The sequence below is a fragment of the Antedon mediterranea genome, chromosome 8, assembly GCF_964355755.1.
Source record: "Antedon mediterranea chromosome 8, ecAntMedi1.1, whole genome shotgun sequence".
NCBI lineage: Eukaryota > Metazoa > Echinodermata > Crinoidea > Comatulida > Antedonidae > Antedon > Antedon mediterranea.
The window spans coordinates 480,525-501,591 of NC_092677.1; the positions used below are offsets into that span (position 1 = coordinate 480,525).

General features: G+C 31.9%; 3 protein-coding genes across 3 annotated transcripts in view; all 3 read left to right on the plus strand.

The window, feature by feature from the left end:
* Positions 1 to 13,057, plus strand: part of LOC140057019 (dynein axonemal assembly factor 8-like) — a 45,726-nt gene extending 32,669 nt beyond the window's left edge. Inside the window, exon 23 of the mRNA XM_072102553.1 lies at positions 12,931 to 13,057. Within this exon, the coding sequence (XP_071958654.1) occupies positions 12,931 to 12,937 (7 nt within the window). The 3' untranslated portion in view covers positions 12,938 to 13,057. The remainder of the gene's footprint in view (positions 1 to 12,930) is intronic.
* LOC140056720 (uncharacterized) lies at positions 6,872 to 11,579 on the plus strand. Its single transcript, XM_072102189.1, has 7 exons — positions 6,872 to 7,091; positions 7,451 to 7,504; positions 8,285 to 8,608; positions 10,218 to 10,433; positions 10,886 to 10,912; positions 11,123 to 11,227; positions 11,325 to 11,579. The coding sequence occupies exons 1-7, from the start codon at positions 7,082 to 7,084 to the stop codon at positions 11,390 to 11,392; spliced, it is 804 nt and encodes a 267-aa protein (XP_071958290.1). The 5' UTR covers positions 6,872 to 7,081; the 3' UTR covers positions 11,393 to 11,579.
* A 3,765-nt stretch (positions 13,058 to 16,822) lies between the features above and the next one.
* On the plus strand, positions 16,823 to 18,928 carry LOC140057344 (uncharacterized). The gene is made up of 5 exons (XM_072102965.1): positions 16,823 to 17,013; positions 17,344 to 17,370; positions 17,999 to 18,094; positions 18,327 to 18,378; positions 18,622 to 18,928. Exons 1-5 carry the CDS (start codon positions 16,830 to 16,832, stop codon positions 18,725 to 18,727), a joined length of 465 nt encoding a protein of 154 aa, XP_071959066.1. The 5' UTR covers positions 16,823 to 16,829; the 3' UTR covers positions 18,728 to 18,928.
* The last annotated feature ends 2,139 nt before the right edge of the window (positions 18,929 to 21,067 follow it).

Sequence of the window (21,067 nt, forward strand, 5' to 3'; positions counted from 1 at the left end):
GGACGCCAGGTATGACATAGCCCTAGAAATCTGCCAAGCAAATGACGTCAAATCATCAGCGTTTGGCTGAGTGAGGGCGACAGGCGCGATATTGACAACTTCATAGGCGGCGTCATCATCATATTCTTGATGAACTTTTGGTACTGATAAAATATTTTTGGATTTGCGAGATTTGAATAAGTAGTCTCGTAGATTTCCATAAGCTGCATATTCCAGAACAATGTATAGTGGATCTAAAAGAAAAATAGAGATTTGTTTCTAACTTGGGCGCAACGCAATCTAATTAAGATATCTTTAGTTAATGGAAATTTTATTTCAAATGTTGGGTTGAAAGTGCCTTACTTTTGCATTTGTCATATTGATAACTTTAACTTAACAATTCTGCAATAATGTTTTTACGAAGCTAAAATATATTATTACCTTCCATTGTACAACAGCCAATTAGTTCTATAATGTTAGGATGTTTGCTAAATGTTTTCATCAAACTTAATTCATCTTGGAATCTGAACTTTTCTGAGTTATTGCAATTTTCTAAAAAGAGAATTGATAGAAATGAAATTATGTCAATATGCCAGATTCCTTACCTTAGTTTTATTTAAAATAAACAACTGTTATATTGATAGGGTTAAAGGTACTAGTGGGGAAGTCTAATGTAATTCGGTGAGATTTTATTGTTCAAATCGAGTGGAGAAAATTTGGAATAGGCCTACTTGGAACTATTAGAATTCATTGCAATTAGACCCTATTTTGGCTGCCATCTTAGATTTCAAAATTGTGCTTATTTAAACTTATTAGTATAAACATGTGGACAAGTTTTATAATTGGTTATTTGTTTTTACTTTTGATGGTTTTGACAGCAACCGTAGTTTTACTCTTTTTACCCTTGCGGTAAAACTCAGCTCGTATCACCTTTCCAAAAAATCCTTCTCCTAAAACATCTTTTAACACCAATTTGTTTCGAGCTATTTCCCAGGAATCCGTTTTTGCTGATCTGTTTCTCATGCTCATGATTGAAATAAGTGTCTAGTCGATATAAAATAAGAAAAAAATGTATAAAGTTTGCATCATAATAGGCTGAGGCGTATGTTGTTTAGGAGGGATAGAGTCGGGCTAGTATTGAGTGAGTGAGTGGCCGAGCGGTTAAGACAACCGTAATTACGTAGCCATAACATCGGCAAGGGTTCGAGGCTCACTCACTCCATGGTTCTGGTGGTAGAACGAGTCTTCTCGGATAAGGACTATAAACCGTAGGTCCAGTGTACACAACTAGCTCGTGTGCACTTTAAAGAACCTAGTACATCTTTCGAGACGAGTAGGGGGTTACCCCGGTGTATTAGTACATCACAGCCACTGATCACCAACTGGGTCCTCTGGGAGATCAGTCTTTGACTGAAGAGGTCACCCAGTATAAAAATGAACAAACAAACAAACATTGAAAAAGTACTTTATTGAAATCGCTGAAGTATTAGATGCTTTCATGTAATTGATGTCATCTGTATTGATCATTCTTTATAAACGTAGATTAAAAAAAATTGATCAGGCTACGTTTTTAGCTAATAATTATTTTGTAAATTACAGTAATTTTTAAAAATAGAAATTATACCTACCTCCTGCCTTGGTGGTAAGGGTTTGTTACTGGAAGAAAATATATCAGTTATTTAAAATGTATTTGGACTGAGTTTGTAATAGAGTATAGTAAACTTAGTAATTCAGTTCGATCGAATAGATTGAAAATAGCATTACTATTCTAAATACAAAAATACATGTTATGTGACAACAGAATGTGAAGTGCCCATGTATGGACATGTCACTATCATTATTTGGGAATATCACTACCATATTTGGGCACATCACACTTTGTGTCAAACTAGTTTAATATATATTATCATTTCTTAACATAAAATATTGAAAACTACAAATGGAACAATAAACATATATAAAAATGTACCTTTTGGTTCGATGTCGGCGTTTATCTGCAAACAAATAATATCAAATAATTAAAATACGAATTATTAACATTTTGCTCATGAGTGGGCGAGATGATTATGACAAGAAGTTTGGTAATTGACAATAAAACTAAGACATTTTATAGGTCTCAAAATATACATGTCATAATCAATAATATTAATTGTATGTATCTCGTTTTCATGGTACGAGGCCTATTATAGGCCTACGTTACACAATTATAAAAACATCATTCGATGTGAGCTACTGTATGACTTAGTATTTAGCCATGGTATTAGATATTATCAATACATCATTCGATGTGAGCTACTGTGTGACTTGGTATTTAGCCATGGTATTAGATATTATACCAAAATATTTTGTCACACACTTACTTAAGTAATACATGACTAGAATCACACATAATGCTGTAGCGATGCACGAACAAATAACAATGATAAACACCTCACCCATTGTTAATGCTGATGTTAGTACTGTAAAAAAGATAATAATATAAATTGTCTCATATAAGTTTGGTTGGTATAAGAATGAAGGCCATCATAATAGTATACATGAAAAATAGTATTATTATCATTATTATACATTATTGTTTTTAAACTCACTATCTACATAGACTTCTACCGTCTCTCTATTCCTTCCAAGAGAATTGTTCACAACAAATGTGTAGTTTGTCAAAAGTCCCGTGTCTGATTTGTGGAAAAACAGTTCCAAATATGGATTTGTCTCGCCTTCGATGACGTCACCATCGCTATCTAACCACTGGTACGTTCCGGATGGTTCAGCGTCAAATTCGAATTCAAGGAGATACGTTTCATAGGGATAGACAATGACTGGTTTTAATGGGTAAATCTTAGGAGCAACTGGAGGCAAAATCAGAAAAGTTAAGTTTTTAGAAAATGACAAATATACTTTGACAGATCGACAGAGGGCGTGCTATTTAATATACCGGCCCGTATTTAAGATAAAGATAACTCGAGATTTTAATAAACGTACTGTAACCAATAGGCCTATATATTTTCCTGAAAATCAATATAGGCATAATGGTCTGTAAGAATATACCCGTCAAGACGATAGTTTGAAATTTGTAGACGTACGTCATGTTGCAAGTGACAAAGTACATACAAGCATTATATCATTATACAGTATATTAAAAATAATAATAAGTAGTATTGCAAAAACAATATAAAAAAATTGTTTACAAAATAATTTTTTTTTTAAATTTAATTTCAAAACATATACGTAACAAGATAACAGAAAAAAGGGATTGCAGGTGATTTTATCAAGTATATCTTTTATTTGATACTCACAAATCACCGTTAAATTATAGGAATCGGAGAAATGTTGCTCAATTCCATTATCGGCCAAACAACGGTAATCTCCTGTATCTTCCTTCTCCGCATTAGTAATCCACATACCATTATAAGCATCGTAGTATCTGTTTTGGTCCGGAATCATTTCTCGAGAACCTTTCCAAACAGTAAAATTAGCTTTGGGATAGCTTGATTGTACGAAACAGGAAAATTTAGTAGTTTTTCCAATTTCAACTCTGTTTGGGTTTATTTCCATAGTTACAGGTAAAGCAAAATCTGAAAGAAAGAATGTAAACCAGTTAATGTGTGTAAGTGCAGGCTATATAAGGATTGTTGGTATAATAATTAATACTTACAAGCATACACAATAGTTTGTGTATACAATTCTTTATATCAAACCAATTGTGTAAAATACGAAAATATATGGTAAATACCTTCTTGCCATATTGTTAATTACAAACCAGATGAACATTTACAATCATACTATATTTATCGAAACTTTTGCCAGATCTACACACATTCAACATTCATGATTTGTTGTCGAAAACACATTATAGCAAGAATAGGCCCTTACTGTAATTGACGTCACATTAAAAATGATATTTTGTAGATTATGTTGAAATAATGTTATAATAGCTATCAATCATACGTCAGTTCTTGTTTCAAACATGTAAGTTATGACTTGATTTGAATGAAATCTTGTTTGTGAATAAATTACCTCAAACACACAAAAAAAATAAAAAATTGAATACTGTAATCTTTGACGTTGTTACATTAAAAATGATATTTTGTAGATCCTATTGAATGATTTAAAGTGTAATTTTAGTATCAAATCAGGCACAATGTACTCCAAAATAGTAATTTTATGCCAATACTTACGAATAACAGTAAAATTTGTGGTTTTATTATCCTCAATACTATTTATGGAACTCTTGACTTGACATTTGTATTGTCCAGCATCATATCTGGACACATTGTAGATAAGCAAAGTTGCTGAATCTATGATGTCATAACGTGTTTTATCTATAATGATTCCAGAACCGTTGTCGTCTATGTCCGGTTCTGAAGCTACAATGAAATAGAAATTCCCAATTCGAGTGTACCAGATAATATCAACATTGTCTGTATAATTTTCCAATGTGTAGTTACAGAATAGTTGGGCGTTTTCCCCTTCTACGGCAGTTACATAATCGGAGATAACAACTGTGATCAATTGGTCTGAAAGAAAAATATTTAATTATTAGTAAGCGCCCTTTACAACATAATGTCTTTGAACCGATTAAAAAATATCACACTTATTAGTTTGTCTTACCTTGACAGTGTATTTGATTGTAAGTAGTAACTATTATGAAAAATGACAATAATTTCATTGGATTCTGTGGATGATAAAAAAAAGAGAAAAAAGCCTTACAAAACTGAAACATACCGAAATATACCGAAACATTCCGAAACATACCGAAACATACCGAAATAAACACCGAAACATACAGAAATATACTGAATTTATTAAGGATTATGTCTATCTTGATAATATATTGCTTAATTGACTTTCGAATGTCAATTTTGTAAAAATGAAAATGATATTTCTCTCATGAATTCCTAAATTGTACTGTACTCTCGTGCTTTTAACTTGTATCAACTTAATTTGATAGAAAACGCTCTTTCACATACGTTTGATATTCTATTCTTTAATTATAAACTGAAAGCAGTAGACATACGATGATTGACAACACAAATTAACTTCGCTTATTACCACCGTAAAGCACATCATCTTTGGTTAACTTCACATTTTAATTACTAAGTCGTTTGCTTAAGTTTAATCATTATCATTCAATCTTAGTTTATTGTTTGTGTACTTAAAGCAGTGAAAGTTGATAATCGTTGAAAGATGAAAGATTACTATTACATTTGGTAATCAATGCGTCTAATAAACCGGTTACAATATTACCGTCAAGGCGCATGGTAATCTGTGTTCGTGTGTAGATGCGACGCTTGTAGCCCTAACTTAAGATCTTTATTAAGGTTTCTTGAGTACACATATTATCACATCATTTAAACAGTTAGTTTGTACATTGAATGAGTGATTAATTATCAACATTGTGTTTTAATAATATGAACTCTTACAGAATTATGAAATTGCAAATGTATGAAAAGCATAGACGTGCATTTGAAAATGTACCTTCATATTTAAACATGTCACCCATTTTCAGGTAGGGTTTGTGAGAAGAGTGTTTAATAGCAAATTCTAAATAAGAAATATTATCCAGTCGTATCCAGGCATTTAAAACATTTTTAGTCATTTTAAAGGCACAAAATATCCAGATATTAGAAACACTGATCCAAATCATTCAATAATTTAAAATTCATTGGAATTTCTAATTCCAAGGTATAACATGGGTCCTCATAGGTCGAATGGTACTGTCGAATTATCACAATATAAACACTAGTATTTTGATGGTTAACAAATAGCAACACTTGGTACGTTAGATCACAAACACACACAAACTATGTCGCTGTCTGTATTGCAAAATTAAATCATTATTGTTCGATCTTATTTAAGTTAATCGATATCCTCACATTGTAGTGATCGCAAAAACAATTCATTTAACCTACCTTTAATCTCTCCATTTTCCCAATAAGTAACTTCATCCAGTTATTTATTATTTATAACTCCAATAAATAGTTCAAATCAAAGTGACCTTTAGTATCTCGTGAATAATTGCATCGTTATCTATGTATAATAAAGGGCGTATATGCCTCCCCTTACTGTATATAATCGCCAAATCTGAGTCGTGTATGGTTCCCTCTAGTCCAAATGTTTATTTTAATTGTACACCGTACTTGTTCACATTTTTAGTGGATTTACAGAATACGTTATTTCAGTACTTTAATACCAACAATTTTATAATTTCCAATCTATTTCCATTAAATTATGTTGAAAAGTTGGTATAATGATTTAAGTATGTTACTTAGCGGGCGCACATCATTTTTTGGTAGTTATCACAACTGGCTTTAGAAAGCTTTCCTTCGGGCATGCGTCCTTCAGCCATTCTAATATCGAGTATACTAATTATTATTGTTCCAAATAAAATGTACTTACCGTTTGATAAATTTAACGACTAAAATCAGTTTGAAACATGCAGCCCTAGATTTGTAGCAATCTTTGTTTTAAATAGGATAAATATTATTTTATCAACATGTTTATTTCTATTAGAAATTTGATATAAGCCGATAGAGTATTATTTCATCAACATATTTATTTTATTATCCATCTGATATCTATTTATCAAGAAATTTCTGCTATAAATAATACAATAATCCATTTTTATTTATTTTAATATATAATTATGGTAAAATCGGTATGGCGTAAAATTATAAATAGAGCTTTGGTTCGAATCGCATGTATAATACTTAATTAAGTCACGTAGTATAGTCAGTATATTACAACAGTAAATAAATTGCTTGTCTTGCGCATGTGTTATTGAAAAAGATCATAGTAGAGTTTTTGCAACAGAAGGAAATCGATCGATTGAAACAAATATAATGAGTGTTAGTCTGTAGTCATTGCATAAATATTTGTAGAATAAATCATTCTTTGAACAGGTGATGCTAAAGTTCACCAACATAATACTTAATCCACTCAGCTGTTAATAAGCCTGGTAGTATGATAATTAGACTGCTACAAACGAAATAATCCGGCGACGTCTTTTTTGTGGCCCGTACTCCGCACGGCCTAGCATCGTTATTCTCGATCTTTTCAATTTTATCGAGGGACTTAATTTTTAGATGGACGTTCTTGGATCTTGATGCTGTACGGTAAGTTGAATGCAAAGTTAAATATTATGTTTATTGTATAATTATAGATTTATAAATCAAGATATCATTATCCCTAGGTAATATGCATATTCATTTGTACTGCTGTATACATAATAGCAAAAACTCCTCAAACCACAGAGATATTATAAAAAGCATTAGAATATCTTGTATTGTTCGTTGTTATCTAAGAATTCTGGAAAAACCAAAAATCAAATACAACATCTTTATAATTAATTAAGTCACACACATAATTCATTTAGCCCACCATAGTGTTTTTGTTCAAAATCATAAAGTGGAATAATAAGACGCATTATCAGTAGGTTTGAAGATCTAATCTACATTTTTATTTGATTTTACAGGGAACATGCGACGACGTATGCTTTATTTAATGGTCTTGTTGATGGCAGCTGTAGGTGCGTAATTCATTTTCTATTTGGCCTAGTTCTGTATTTTTTAAAAACATCTTTTAAAAACATCTTTTAAGATGCTTTAAAACATTGAGTAGTCAAAGCTAATAGGCTTAGGTACGGTATTTAAATGCATTGTGTATATAGTTATTCTATAAGTGACATCTCTGTACAACGATATAAGCCGTAATAATTAAATATGTGAATAATATGATGGAAAAAAATATTTCACCACGAAATATACAATTACTATACTATATAGAACTATATTATCTTCATTATTGTTATTATTTGTAGAGTAATAAGGTTTGGTAGAATTAATTGTAAACCATATTGATAATTAATTTAACAGTTTTTGACATGTTGTTATTAGCGCACATACTAAGAATCACAGTCTAATGGACTTAAGTCGATTGGAACAATCAATTACAAACGTCATGGTTTTATTTCTTACGATCAGTTGCTAACAAAATTTACAGCAGTTTAATTGCACATCGCATTTCTTATCGTACACTGCGACCTATATTTAACTAGTGTAGTTTAACTATTAAATATATACAGCTCCCACATGGCGTATAAAAACGATACAAAAAATCTAAAACATCACAAAACTCTATGGTTGTAGTGTAATAATCATAATTAATGTTACTGTTTTCGTCTTTCTAAATTCGTCCAATCTTTAGTCTTTTCACCAATATTATTATTATTTTCATTATTATCTATCATCCTGATTCTGACGAAGTTGCGTCATCATTTAAAGAAGAACCAAATTGATTTTCTTTGTAGAAATTTATTCCGACTTAAACACCAAAACAAATTCAACCCAACAAGCTTTAGAGGGTGCAAACACGACCTTAGTCTGTACGTTCACACCAGAGGACGGTATTGACATAACATGGAGTATTATTGATGAAAGTGATGTACCGGTATATAATGGCAAACTGTTAATATCCAGAAATGAAGTATTATTCAAACGATATGATCTAGTTGATCAAGCTAGTTTGTTGATTAGCAATGTTCGACAAAGTGACGCTGGTACCTATGTGTGTAGCATCTACAGCTCAGCTGATAAACTGTCGTATTCGTCACCAGTTACACTGAATGTCTTGTGTAAGTATTATATTATTGCTAAATGCACGCACACCGTTTTACTCTGTGTTTTATGTATCTCATGTTTAATTGTATGCGATGTTTTACTGGTGAAACAAAGCTGTTTGTATGGAATTGAAGTTATACACTTGCGAATGATTGACCCAGAAAATGTATTAACTTGTGTATTAATGGTCTACGGTATATTTTCAGAAGATGGGACGACATACATTATTTATTAGAGTTAGACCTATAACATACCAATAAAGAAGACGTAATGTTTTGGTATATTTTGGAAAATACTAAATGAATAATATAACAATTTGTTACACAAATCTATACACATTAAATAGGGATAGAGAAGCCGCATATTGAGTTACCTAGCAGCACGATCAGTGAGGGTGAAGTTGCCACTCTTGTTTGTTCCACGTCCGCTAACCCTACTGCAACCTACAAGTGGCTTCGTGAAGGTTATAAAATCCAGTCGAATCATCCTAGATATGTCCAGTCGTCTACAACTGGCGTGCTAACTGTATACCACGCAGGTTATGAAGACTTTACATCGTTTTCGTGTATGGCGTCAAATTCGGCTGGATCGAAGACTAGCGAAGAAGTAATATTGAACGTACATTGTATGTCTATCGCACTAATTAAGCCATCTCATTAAGTCTCTCACTAATTACGTCATCTCATTTCGATCTATTAGATTCAATCTGGCAAACCACCAGTATCGTCATCAATAATCATTATGTCATTAATGTTAACATTGAACATTCATTTCAGCTTCAGCAGGATTAAGAAACCACGTATGCAAACTTTCACTACAATCTCATTTATTATTTTACTTCTACGCTCTTAGCTTGTCTAACTGTGCCTAATTAAGATTTACAATCAGCAACCTTTCTACTTATTTCCAGAGCTTTGCAATATTTCACTTTGCTAAAACTGTCATGTTGTTGACAATGAGAAATGTCTTCTTTTGTCCTACAATATTGTATTGTCCTTTCTTTTGCTCATTTCTTGATCATTGTTTGTTTTTGGTAAATCTAACTGCAGATTCATACGGCACTCACCGTTTTCACAGGCTACATTTTTGGCACATGTTGCTCCCATTGATTAATTCATTTTATAAACATTGCATTTACTATTTTTTAGCCTAAAACTCGTCTCAACAGTGCTTTACCATTTCATCGCCTCTGCTTAAATTGGGTAAATGATGGTTCTCGACCACGCACTCCCACCCTCTCCACTTGACAAGAATTTACTTAGATGTGTTTATAATAATATTTTTCCAAATTCTAAACTATAAATAAAATAGATCTATTGATTACATCGGTTGTTAATGATTGTCTTACCCTGAACAATTACGTGGACTCTTAACATTCGACATGTTGCAAATAGTTGAATAAAATAAATTTCTTTTCTGAACATCCTTGTATCTTTACAATTACTATTATTGTCCATGCATAATCGTTCCAATAGGCCTATTCATCATCGTTCCAATAGGCCTATTCATAATCGTTCCAATAGGCCTATTCATCATAGGTAACTCAGATTGGTGAGAACCTATAATTTTTCAAACTAGACTAAAGTTGTAGCGTACCATACTGACTCTTGTTTCTTCTTACAGATATTCCTAGATTCTCAATTAGGAAACAAGGAAACTCCATACGATGTATTCCATATGGAAACCCTGCAATAGATCAGGTAGAGTACTACATTAATGGTACCAAGCAACCAGACTTAGAACAAGTTACAATTGATGAACGATTTTGTAATCTAGTTACGTGTTCGGCTGAAAACGTTGCCGGAAATGGAAATAGAACTGAATTGTACTGCCCAACAGGTATGTTTGTATTCTAATAAGAAACATACTTTATCATCATCTACCATCTGAGGTCCATGACACTCTTATTCCTACATACTTCTCTATTGCTTCTTCTTTTAGTTCAGAATATGTATTATTATTTTTTAATCTATAGAATAGATACCCTCATCTTATTTTTCAGTCATACAGTATCTTCCTTCTATCATGATTTTCAACAATCTCTTCTTCTTCTCTACTTCTATTAAGAGAACGCCAACTTTCTATAAACCCTTACACCGGTAATGCCTACAATACTTGTGTGTTACATTAGACTATAATTATATAAAGTTTGCAGTACGTTTGTTTTGTAGTTGAGTATTGACTTTAACAGTTTTCTTTAGAAACTCATACGGGTGTACTGCAAACTTTCCATCGTCATTATAAATTGTTTTTGTTTTAATCCTAACAATATGTATTTTATTTCTTTTCAGTAAAGACTGCACCCGAGAAACCCAAAGGTAAGTTTTAACTGAAGCTACATATCACCTCATTTTTATATTGGTCGACCAGCAATGGTACACACAACTAAATGTGAAGTAGTAATATGGTAGGGCTTACTAAAAGGTGATGAGCAATGAGCAATTTTCCGCGGTACAGCAGCAAAAGAAAATGCCTAAAGGTTGTTTTTCTAGAGGATCCAAATTGTAAATGTTTCATTTTATTATTAGATCTTGGTAACCAGACGCTTGTTGGTGTTCTGACGTCAATCTTGATATTCTTGTCTTTATCTGTTGTTATGGTAATAGTCTACCTCGCTTTGCGACCCGGCCCAGGTAAGATAAAACTACTATTTTATCATATGCTTTATAATATATGTCCAATAATTATTGAATACTTGTTAATTAAGTTATATTATCATTTAATTTTAAGATTTTGAACAGAAAGAAGGACGATATGATGATCTATTCGACGGACCGTCGCCAGTAAGTCGTATATAACTAATTATACGTATTTTACTGTATGGAACTTTGTGTGTGGGATCAGCCATATTTGTACATAATACATAAGCAATTTTGTCTACATCGTAAGAAATACGATGACGTCATCCTCTCAACGATAACATAATGATATTGAGTTTATACAGCTGAAATGGCACTATTTCTTGGACGATGTCCACAGACTCTTTTAAAACAGGAGAAAATGTTCGTTTATGTTTTATAAATGAATTAACTTTCAGTTGGTTAATTTTATCAACAGATAAAGTAAGTCTTAGAAGCCTTATTTTGTAAGTTTACACAGAAGCACTGTGCAATATGGGTGCATAAACATTAAAGTAATTGTTTAATTTACAGTACTATGGTGAAGACATAGTAAATGTAAATTCTTTTAAATGAAATACATTTTTTTTAGATGTAAATTCGTTTAATTGTTAGTTTGTGTGTGAAATTATGTAACTTTTTTCAATAAATTATACTACATTCTGTTGTAGCTGGTTTTCTTTGTCGTTATAATCATAATAAATAATTTATATTGAGTCAATCGGAGAAAAATATTTATTTGAATCGCACTCGCTTCCTGTAAACTTTAAACTTGTTAAAACTATGAAACGCGGTTCCCGTAATAAAATAAACATTTATAATGCCACGATTATTAACATACAAATAGCACATGTTAGAGTAATGTACTACGCTGGTTTTGTTTGACTTGTGCACTTTGGAACCAAATGTTGAATGTAGTCAGCAGTCTGTACTCAATCAGTTCAAGATTCGAATGTAACCGTCAACAATGGCTGTCGTGTTTGCACACTTAGTAATATGTGTCGTGTGCATATTAACAGGTAGGTACTACTCATTTGTACCAGAATTGGACAGCTGGTATTTAAGTTGTTTGACTGACTAACCAATCTAACTTTGTATTATTGATTTGATTATGTACAGTAGAATAACCATTGTAGTTATTATCTAATTTCAGATCTTACAGCGTGTTCAGAAGTATCACGTAATTGTAAGTAAACACATTAATATCCTATTTTAATTTTTTTCTATATTGCATTTATCCTATGCGATATTAGATAATTAAGTATTGCATTTGTTATTTTATAGAATCGTAATATATTTTTGTTTCCAGATAACAGGACAGTTATTGAAATAAATGATAGTATTGTAAATGAAGGAGAACAAGTTGAGATAACGTGTAAGACCGAAACAAATAAAACAGTGGAAGATGTCACATGGTACCATGGTAACAAGATCATTAACGTGGATGATCCGCGTTTATCACAAAACGATGACGTCACAACATTGATGATCAATGAGGTTGATAGGAAAGATGCTGGTAACTACAGTTGCCAGACGGTAATTAACAAAACAAGAACGACTTCTTGGAACTTTGGCTCGCTAAAAGTTAACTGTAGTGAAGTGGAAAGAAATTTATAAAAAAGAAAAGCGAGTTTAAAATACGCTTGCGTTGCGTCTCTAGTGTGAACCAAGCCTAAATTAATTTCTATTACTGTTTGAATTATTATTTAATATTACAGATATTGAATTTGTGACAACAGAGTTTGACAACGACCATGTAATATGCGAGGTGATTAGTTATCCTAATCCAGCCACTGTCAGAGTAGTTGTGAACTCAAACAAGTTAAAGTCTGCAGACAACAAGGTAGAGTTTACACTAACAGAACATGATTCTAGGTATAACGTGTCGTGTGAAGCAACCACACTCAGCGGACAAGTTGTTGTTCACAGTTTTGAAAACGAAGGTAATATATACGTAATATGTTTATTTAAACTATATTTATCTTTATTTTGTTATCAATTGGATCATACCGCAGAATGTCGATACAATTTTCAACAGCAAAGTATCAATATACAACGTTCGTTGTGATTATGACATCATGTTCCGAATTTGTGTATTTTCAGTTAATTGTATGTTGTAAAACGTTAATTGAATATGATATTTATTCAAATTTTTAAAATAAAATTGTTTTAAAACTTATGAATAATACAGTGTTCTCATTCTTGTTTCGTTAGATCACAACGAAGATCGTAAGTATTTATTATTGTTCATATAATTTGAAATCATTTGAAAAACATATACTTACTTTAATTATAAACAAATAATGAGTGATTCACTGGTGTACCGCACAACATATAGGCCAACTGTATTCAACTTTTCCATGGAAAAGTAGACTATTATAATATTCCTCCAATTAAACTTATTATTTAACATAGAGAAACAAAATCTCACCATGTAAAATGAAATTTACTCTTTTCAGCGGCTTTATCTCCAATGGTAGTCATTGGTCTAATATTAGGAGTAGGATCAGTCGTGCTATTCATTATACTTACGGTTTTTGTTTGTAAAAAAGGTAAATGTTTAGTTTAATTTAATGTTGTTGCAAAAGAATTTTATTTGTGGTATGGAGAAGGAGACTATTTTAACATTATCAAGGTGACTAATATTACGATGATTAATGACGATGATAATGATTCAGATTGAAATAATGACGAAAAAATGTACATTATTTATAAACATATTTAACCATTTATGCTTCTATATGATGTGTTTCATGATCATGATTGTTATTATTATAGTTAAAAAGAGAAGACAAAAGAACACAGAAGTAAAAAAGTAAGTTCTACATAATTATGTATTTTAATAAAGCTCTGATTATGTTTTTAAACTAGTTATACAAAAACTTATTTTTGTTTTTTAGAAACGATGATGGAAGGGTGTCCTATAAAGCAGTTCATAGTGAAGACAATGAAGAGATATCTATTAACACTTAAATTGTATCACATTGTTGTTGATTCAGTAGTATTTTAAGATACTGACCAAAACTGTTTAGTATCACCACGAATCTTATACCGTACGCCGCGTGGATTATGACGACGTTGCGTACACGTGAATTTGTCGACTTTGTATGTGGCTTTTAATTCAATATTATATTAGGATAACCAAAACAGTAGCTGTCACATGCCTACAGTCATGATGTTAAATAAAATATAACTTAATATTAAATATATATAAAATATTAACTTAAATATAGTTTGTTGTGTAGAGCTTAGTTTGAGTTGACACGATACAAAAATAAAATAGTAGTACATTAATGTTCTTGTATAACATATTAAGTTAAATATATACAAATTTAAAACGATCTTTATCATGTCATGCTGCAGACATTTTAAATAAGTATTATATATAGGCCTGTAGTTGTTTAGTATTTACATTTCGATTTGTGTATAGGTCCTAAATGGATTAAAGTTAAATAATTCAATATTACAAATAACCTCTGACGACTGATTAACAATGATTGGTTCTAAGCCTATATAATCACATAAGAGTGTCATAATTCATACCATATAGTAACAAAAACGAAATAAAACACAATGCGGATGTATCACCAACAACGGAACAAATATTAGTCAGTCAACATGTCTCTTCATCGTAGGCACCATAAAACAACTATAAAGCAATAACTGTACAAAGTCCTGTACTCAGATGACTACATAGTGTCTTCAACAACAATGCACTCAAAACAGTACTCATAAACGTCGCTTTGAAAACTGAATGAAACTTTTACTTTACTTTAAACTAGAGATGTGTAAGATTAATGCTGGAATATATTTCTTTTTGACAACAACTGTGGTTGGTAAGTTTGTTATTTTGAATAACTTTTAAGGAACAATTATAATTGTGTTTGAACAGGTCTGTCTTGATTAGTTTACCTTTGTAATACCATTCATTCGTAGCATCCAACTCGAATGTTGGTATGTACTAAGAAAAGGTCGTTCGTTTTTAATTGTCATTTCATCACCACCAGGGCCTAAGTTCATACTCACTGGCTTTATCTAGATTAAGCTTGATCTAGATTGTTTCAACAACATTTTAAAACAACAACAGAAACAGCAATCAAATCTTCCAGAATTAACAAGAAATTGTTGTACATGATAAAACAAGCATTTTACGAAGATTGTTGCGAATAATTCCTTTTCTTCGTAAACTTAGGTTGCTTGAGTCAACTACAACTAACAATACCTCAATCTCAAAGTTTTGTTGCTGGTGAAGATGCAGTGTTTTCCTGTAGGTACAGCCCGTCAGATGCCACTAGTGTTGACGTCACATGGTTTAAAGGTGATCTGTTTAACAATGAAGAAAGTTTGATTACGAGAAGCATCGTAATTAATACACGCGCGTCTCTGGTTGCTGTGGGAAACGGTGAAGCTAGCATGCGCTTGTCTTCGTATTCACGTACCGATGAGGGTGTGTATACTTGCGAGATTTATGGCAACGTGGCCGGTGCACCTGATAGCAAAAAGAAATCAACAACGATTAGTACAAGAGGTGAGTGTTGCTACAACTTAATGATAGTCATGCTTAAGATCATGCTTAATTCCATGTTTGTTCTTCATGGTCATTTGCATGCTTATATGGATACAATATGAAGATGAGTGAAGTGAAAGATATATACACTAAAAGAACATTTCAGATATTGAACCTATAATCATGGTGGAGAGTGAGGGGAAAGGAAAAATAGATTGAAGATTATGTTCTATAATATTTTATTTTAAAATTACTGTATTTGTTTAAAAATAGAAAATGATAAACCTGTCTTAGAAATTGTCTCTGATGACTTGACTGAAGGTGGATCAGCTACACTCACATGTGTGACGAATTCGTATAGCGATAAGACCACGTGGTATCGTGCGGATCAATTGGTGTCCATTGGTGAAAGATATCAAGCCGCTGATTCTGTATTAAACATCACTGTACTGACAAACGTAGACCACGCTTGGTACAAATGTCAAGTTGAAAGAGAGGCTGACACGTTTGAAAGTGATGCTAAAATGCTGTCTGTTAAGTGTATGTTATATAATTTGCTTTGTTTTTTTTTTATATTTTACCTGAATTATTTTATCTAATAAAAGAAATTAAAAGAATTAAAAGATCAGAATCAACTCCCACATTTATAATAATTTATAATAATAATATTTATATATAATATATTTATAATATATATATTTTTATTATATTTTCCTCAAAAAAATGTATATAAATGAATTAAGGAGGTAAGACAAAGAGGAACAAGTTCCTATTACCTAAAAGGTTTCAACAACAAAACAATTAAAGAGTATAAAAAAATGAGAGAGTAGACAATTATGTTGGGAGACTTCAAATAGTTTAATTCTATAATATTATTACTAATTATTGATGAGAGTGATGAGTTCATTTATTTTTTGTAAAACCGTGTCAAGACAGTTTCATCAAGCTGTTAGCTAAACTTCGACAGTTGCGTTAAGATGCCGATTGGGCTCCTTCCAGCCACTGGATGGTTTGATGTGTAGTCTAGGAGACCAGCCGTTATTGCTTATGTTTATTGTTTATATTTTTCTTTTAGATACACCAATCCCAAAACTGATATTTAATCAGAACATGGTTGCATGTTCAGGGGAAGACTCATTCCCCCTACCGATGTCATACACGATATATTTTGATGGGATACAACAAAAACTGACCAATGAAAATGAGGCAATGTTAAATAATGATTGTGTCAATATCACGTGTTTTGTTGAAAACACTGTAGGAACCGGAAGTGACACAGAACTTTGTCCTAAAGGTAAATATTACCATTAATGCACATTTCACACCAAGAAGTGACATCACCCTTGTTTGGTTTGTACTTTAAAAAGTCATATTTCATTTCTGCCATACCATCACGATATTAAAAACTATAAAAATCCTCACTATAATCTTTTAGTAACAATGATTATAATGTACACAACTGCAATGATTTTTTGTAAATTTCACATTGACATTTTTCCGTTATACGGGTAAATTGCTGGTTATATATGTTATATATGTTATAAGAAACATATCATGTATTATAGATAAATATTGATTATCATTCCGACTCATTAATGTTGAATGTTATTATGTTTTTTCTCAGACATTGTTTACCCAGAAAAACAAACAGGTAAGTTGTTGTTATTGGTGCTTACTCATCATCGGCGTCGTCTACCACCATCATACTACAACCAAAATCTCCAAAATTATCTATGTACAGTTAGGCTGTCAGGAGGAAAATGGCAAAAGGCTTCCTACTTTCTAGGATTTTTATCAGATAATCTATATTGTTTTGAGAACTCTTGCAACATGACCACAGTGCTGATTTTGCCATTTGTCCCCTTACTGTAGATTTACTTTCTATATGATTGGGTTCAAAGGTCATATTCATTATTATATTTGATCTTCACTTGTAGGACTACAAGGGGGTGCTGTTGCCGGTATCACCGTTGGTGTATTGTTATTCTGTAGATTTACTTTCTATATGATTGGGTTCAAAGGTCATTATTATATTTGATCTTCACTTGTAGGACTACAAGGGGGTGCTGTTGCCGGTATCACCGTTGGTGTATTGTTATTCTGTAGATTTACTTTCTATATGATTGGGTTCAAAGGTCATTATTATATTTGATCTTCACTTGTAGGACTACAAGGGGGTGCTGTTGCCGGTATCACCGTTGGTGTATTGTTATTCTGTAGATTTACTTTCTATATGATTGGGTTCAAAGGTCATTATTATATTTGATCTTCACTTGTAGGACTACAAGGGGGTGCTGTTGCCGGTATCACCGTTGGTGTATTGTTATTCTGTGTTGTTGTTGTTGTAGGAGTTGTTGTTATCGTAGTTTTAAAAGGTAAACAAATTACTAATTGATTATGATTTCGACAGCAATGTTTGTGGAATGAACTATACAAAATACATTAACATTAATTCTGTATCCAGTGCAACAATTACTTATCTTCATAAAATAATGTATATTTCCCATTATATTTAGGTTTTATTTATAGGCCTATTAATTAACTTTATTTCTTTTAATATGTATACATTTACCGTTTTTACCAAATGACTTGACTTTCTTGTTGTAGGTATGTGTTTCCTGCCAACATCTAAAAGTGGAACATTCTCTGTTAAAGATACGTGAGTATTGATTGAAAGTATTTAATAAATACTTTTTGTTTATAAACAAAACTGTCCTTTGTATTGTAGTTTATGTATATGTGACGTCATTTATTTCATATGAGTACAACATAAAAAAATACTCCATAAAACTAATATACTATAATAATAGTCCTACTACTGTATTATTAATATTATTTAGAATACGTTGATAGCAGGTTTGGTTGTTAACTTTGATCATGATTTGTTGCTCTTTTTTTACAGCGGAGAGAATAAGTGTGAGTGGCCAGGTGGTTCAAATGATAGCGAGCAAGACAAGGGTACTGTCGAAGATGAAAGCTATGAAAATACCTCCTCAAACTGGATCTAGGGGAATCTAGACAATTTAAATGTCCGGAGCTTGGCGTTTTTATCTAAACCTGTGGCGTCTAGATTTAAATGCCTGACGTTTGGCGTTTTTATCTAAACGTGTGGCGTCTGGATCTAAATGCCTGGCGTTTGGCGTTTTTATCTAAACGTGGGGCGTCTAGTATGTTTATTACTACAATAATGCTGTTTTATTTCTTTACTGTATTTTTATATTCTTACTTTAATTTATTTGCTAAAATTAATAATCATTTGTTTAGTTTTCTTAATATATAATTAATTTTAGTGCCTAGTTTAGGTCTGGCTGCACACACATTATGTTAATCTAGTGCCATGGCGTTGCCTAGTTTAGGTCTGGCTGCACACATTATGTTAATCTAGTGCCTGGCGTTGCCTAGTTTAGGTCTGGCTGCACACATTATGTTAATCTAGTGCCTAGTGTGTAGTTCACTGTTCTACGATTTTCTTGTCTTCCTTTGTTCTATTTTATTTTGCTCATTCCGCTCTGTTGTGGTGAGTATGCAGGAAAGCACTTGTTTGTAACATATTTTATATTAAATGTTGGATTTACGGAATATAGGGAAGTAGTTCATTTCATCATGTTTTCTATCTTATTAATTATAACTAAGCCACGTATACCTTTTCAAATGCATTCGTTAAAATAAATAGTCTGACTTTAAATGAATTACGACTGAATACAAATGACGTCTGGATATAAAATGACGTCTCAGGCACATTTTTATTGGATTAATTATAATTTAAATAAAAGTATTTCGCAATCTAACATTTTTGAGGAAAAAACTGATGACGGAGACTTGCATTAACTATACAGTAAATTACATTTTATAACGGTCACCTAGAGTACGTATACTGCAGAGAACCGCGTCTATTAATTATGTCGGGCGATGTTAGGATCAAGAAAACTATTTAGTAAAACATGGAGGTATATTTTTATACCTCCATGAGTAAAATAACCAAAATATAAAAGAAAAATACCGTTGCAGAATATGGGAATCTGTGAATACCAATTACAATTCAAATTCATTTTGGTGTGGTGTTTTATTGAGTAGCCTATGCTAATCAACTATATAGGCGTTAATTGCTTAACTGTACATTACTAGAATCATTGAGCTGTATAGCTCCATGTGTTAGAACGCTGCGTATAGTCTGAGACGCTGCGTATACGCTGAGACGCACAAACAAAACATTTGACCAATCACACATTACGACGGATCTTCCGAACTCTCGCTTGTGATTGGTTAAATTATTTGCGACGCCTCCCAGTCAGAACCGCCAAATTGGCAGAACATATTTGCAGTGCAGATACCTAATAATATTGTTATACTCACAATATAACTATGCCCTGCATAATATTATAGCATGTAACACTGTAAATTACATACAACAAATCAGGGAAGAGTTAAATTACTCTTCTCTGACACAATAAATGCCTATTTGAAAGTGATAATTAATAAAATAATTTATTTATGAGCAATTCTGCTGATTTTATCGATAGTTACTAATTAAATAAACATTTATATTTAAATAATGTAATATATATGGAATTTCAAATGTTTAAATACGACACGATTTGGTTGTTTATTGTTTGTTTAGTTTGAGTTCGTGAACTAAAGTTAATGACTAACTATATCTTATCTTGATTGTAAACGGCCGGCCATTTAGTAACAGACCGTGGAGTTGGCGGGGAGAGTTTCATTCGTGGTCTCGCATCGTTTCTGTTTTACGTGACTATTCATGAAATCTTAATTTTTAAAAAAAGTATTGTTAATATCGAAGTATTCCGTCAACGCCATGGACATGTTATATTCCAGTTTGTTAATTATGCTTATAGGTAAGTACGACTAATATTATTTAATACATTGTAAGGCGTGGCTATACGTGTATTGCACGATACCATTAGTTTGTGTAGATATTAGGTTTGAATTACGTGTGAATAACCTGTTATTACTGAACTTTGGTCACAGACGCTTCTACATGTTAAACATTGGTCAGCCATTCAAATACACAGTATATTTCTATTACTGACTATGATGTATACAGTCTATATGAATTTATAATGTTTGTAAGAAATAGATTAAACTAGAGAGTTAATTCATTACATGGCCTATTTGTCACTAGATATGTAGGCATTAAAAGTAATATTTAGTTCATATTCATTAAATATTATCAAACGTAACACTACCGGTAATATAATATGTATTTTCATTATGTTAGTTAATATAGTAGGTAATGACGAAATAGCGCAATAAAGCACATTATTTCGGTAATCTTACTTTATTTGCATAGGCCCCCTAAAGACAAAGTTCTAATTGGATTGTGGTTC

Coding starts and splice junctions, on each gene's coding strand:
- LOC140057344 (XM_072102965.1), top strand. CDS start 16,830: ATGGTTGCATGTTCAGGGGAAGACTCATTCCCCCTACCGATGTCATAC. Junction 18,095..18,326: donor TGTTATCGTAGTTTTAAAAG/GTAAACAAATTA, acceptor TTCTTGTTGTAG/GTATGTGTTTCCTGCCAACA. Junction 18,379..18,621: donor ACATTCTCTGTTAAAGATAC/GTGAGTATTGAT, acceptor CTTTTTTTACAG/CGGAGAGAATAAGTGTGAGT.
- LOC140056720 (XM_072102189.1), top strand. Junction 8,609..10,217: donor AGTTACACTGAATGTCTTGT/GTAAGTATTATA, acceptor TTCTTCTTACAG/ATATTCCTAGATTCTCAATT. Junction 10,913..11,122: donor TGCACCCGAGAAACCCAAAG/GTAAGTTTTAAC, acceptor TTTTATTATTAG/ATCTTGGTAACCAGACGCTT.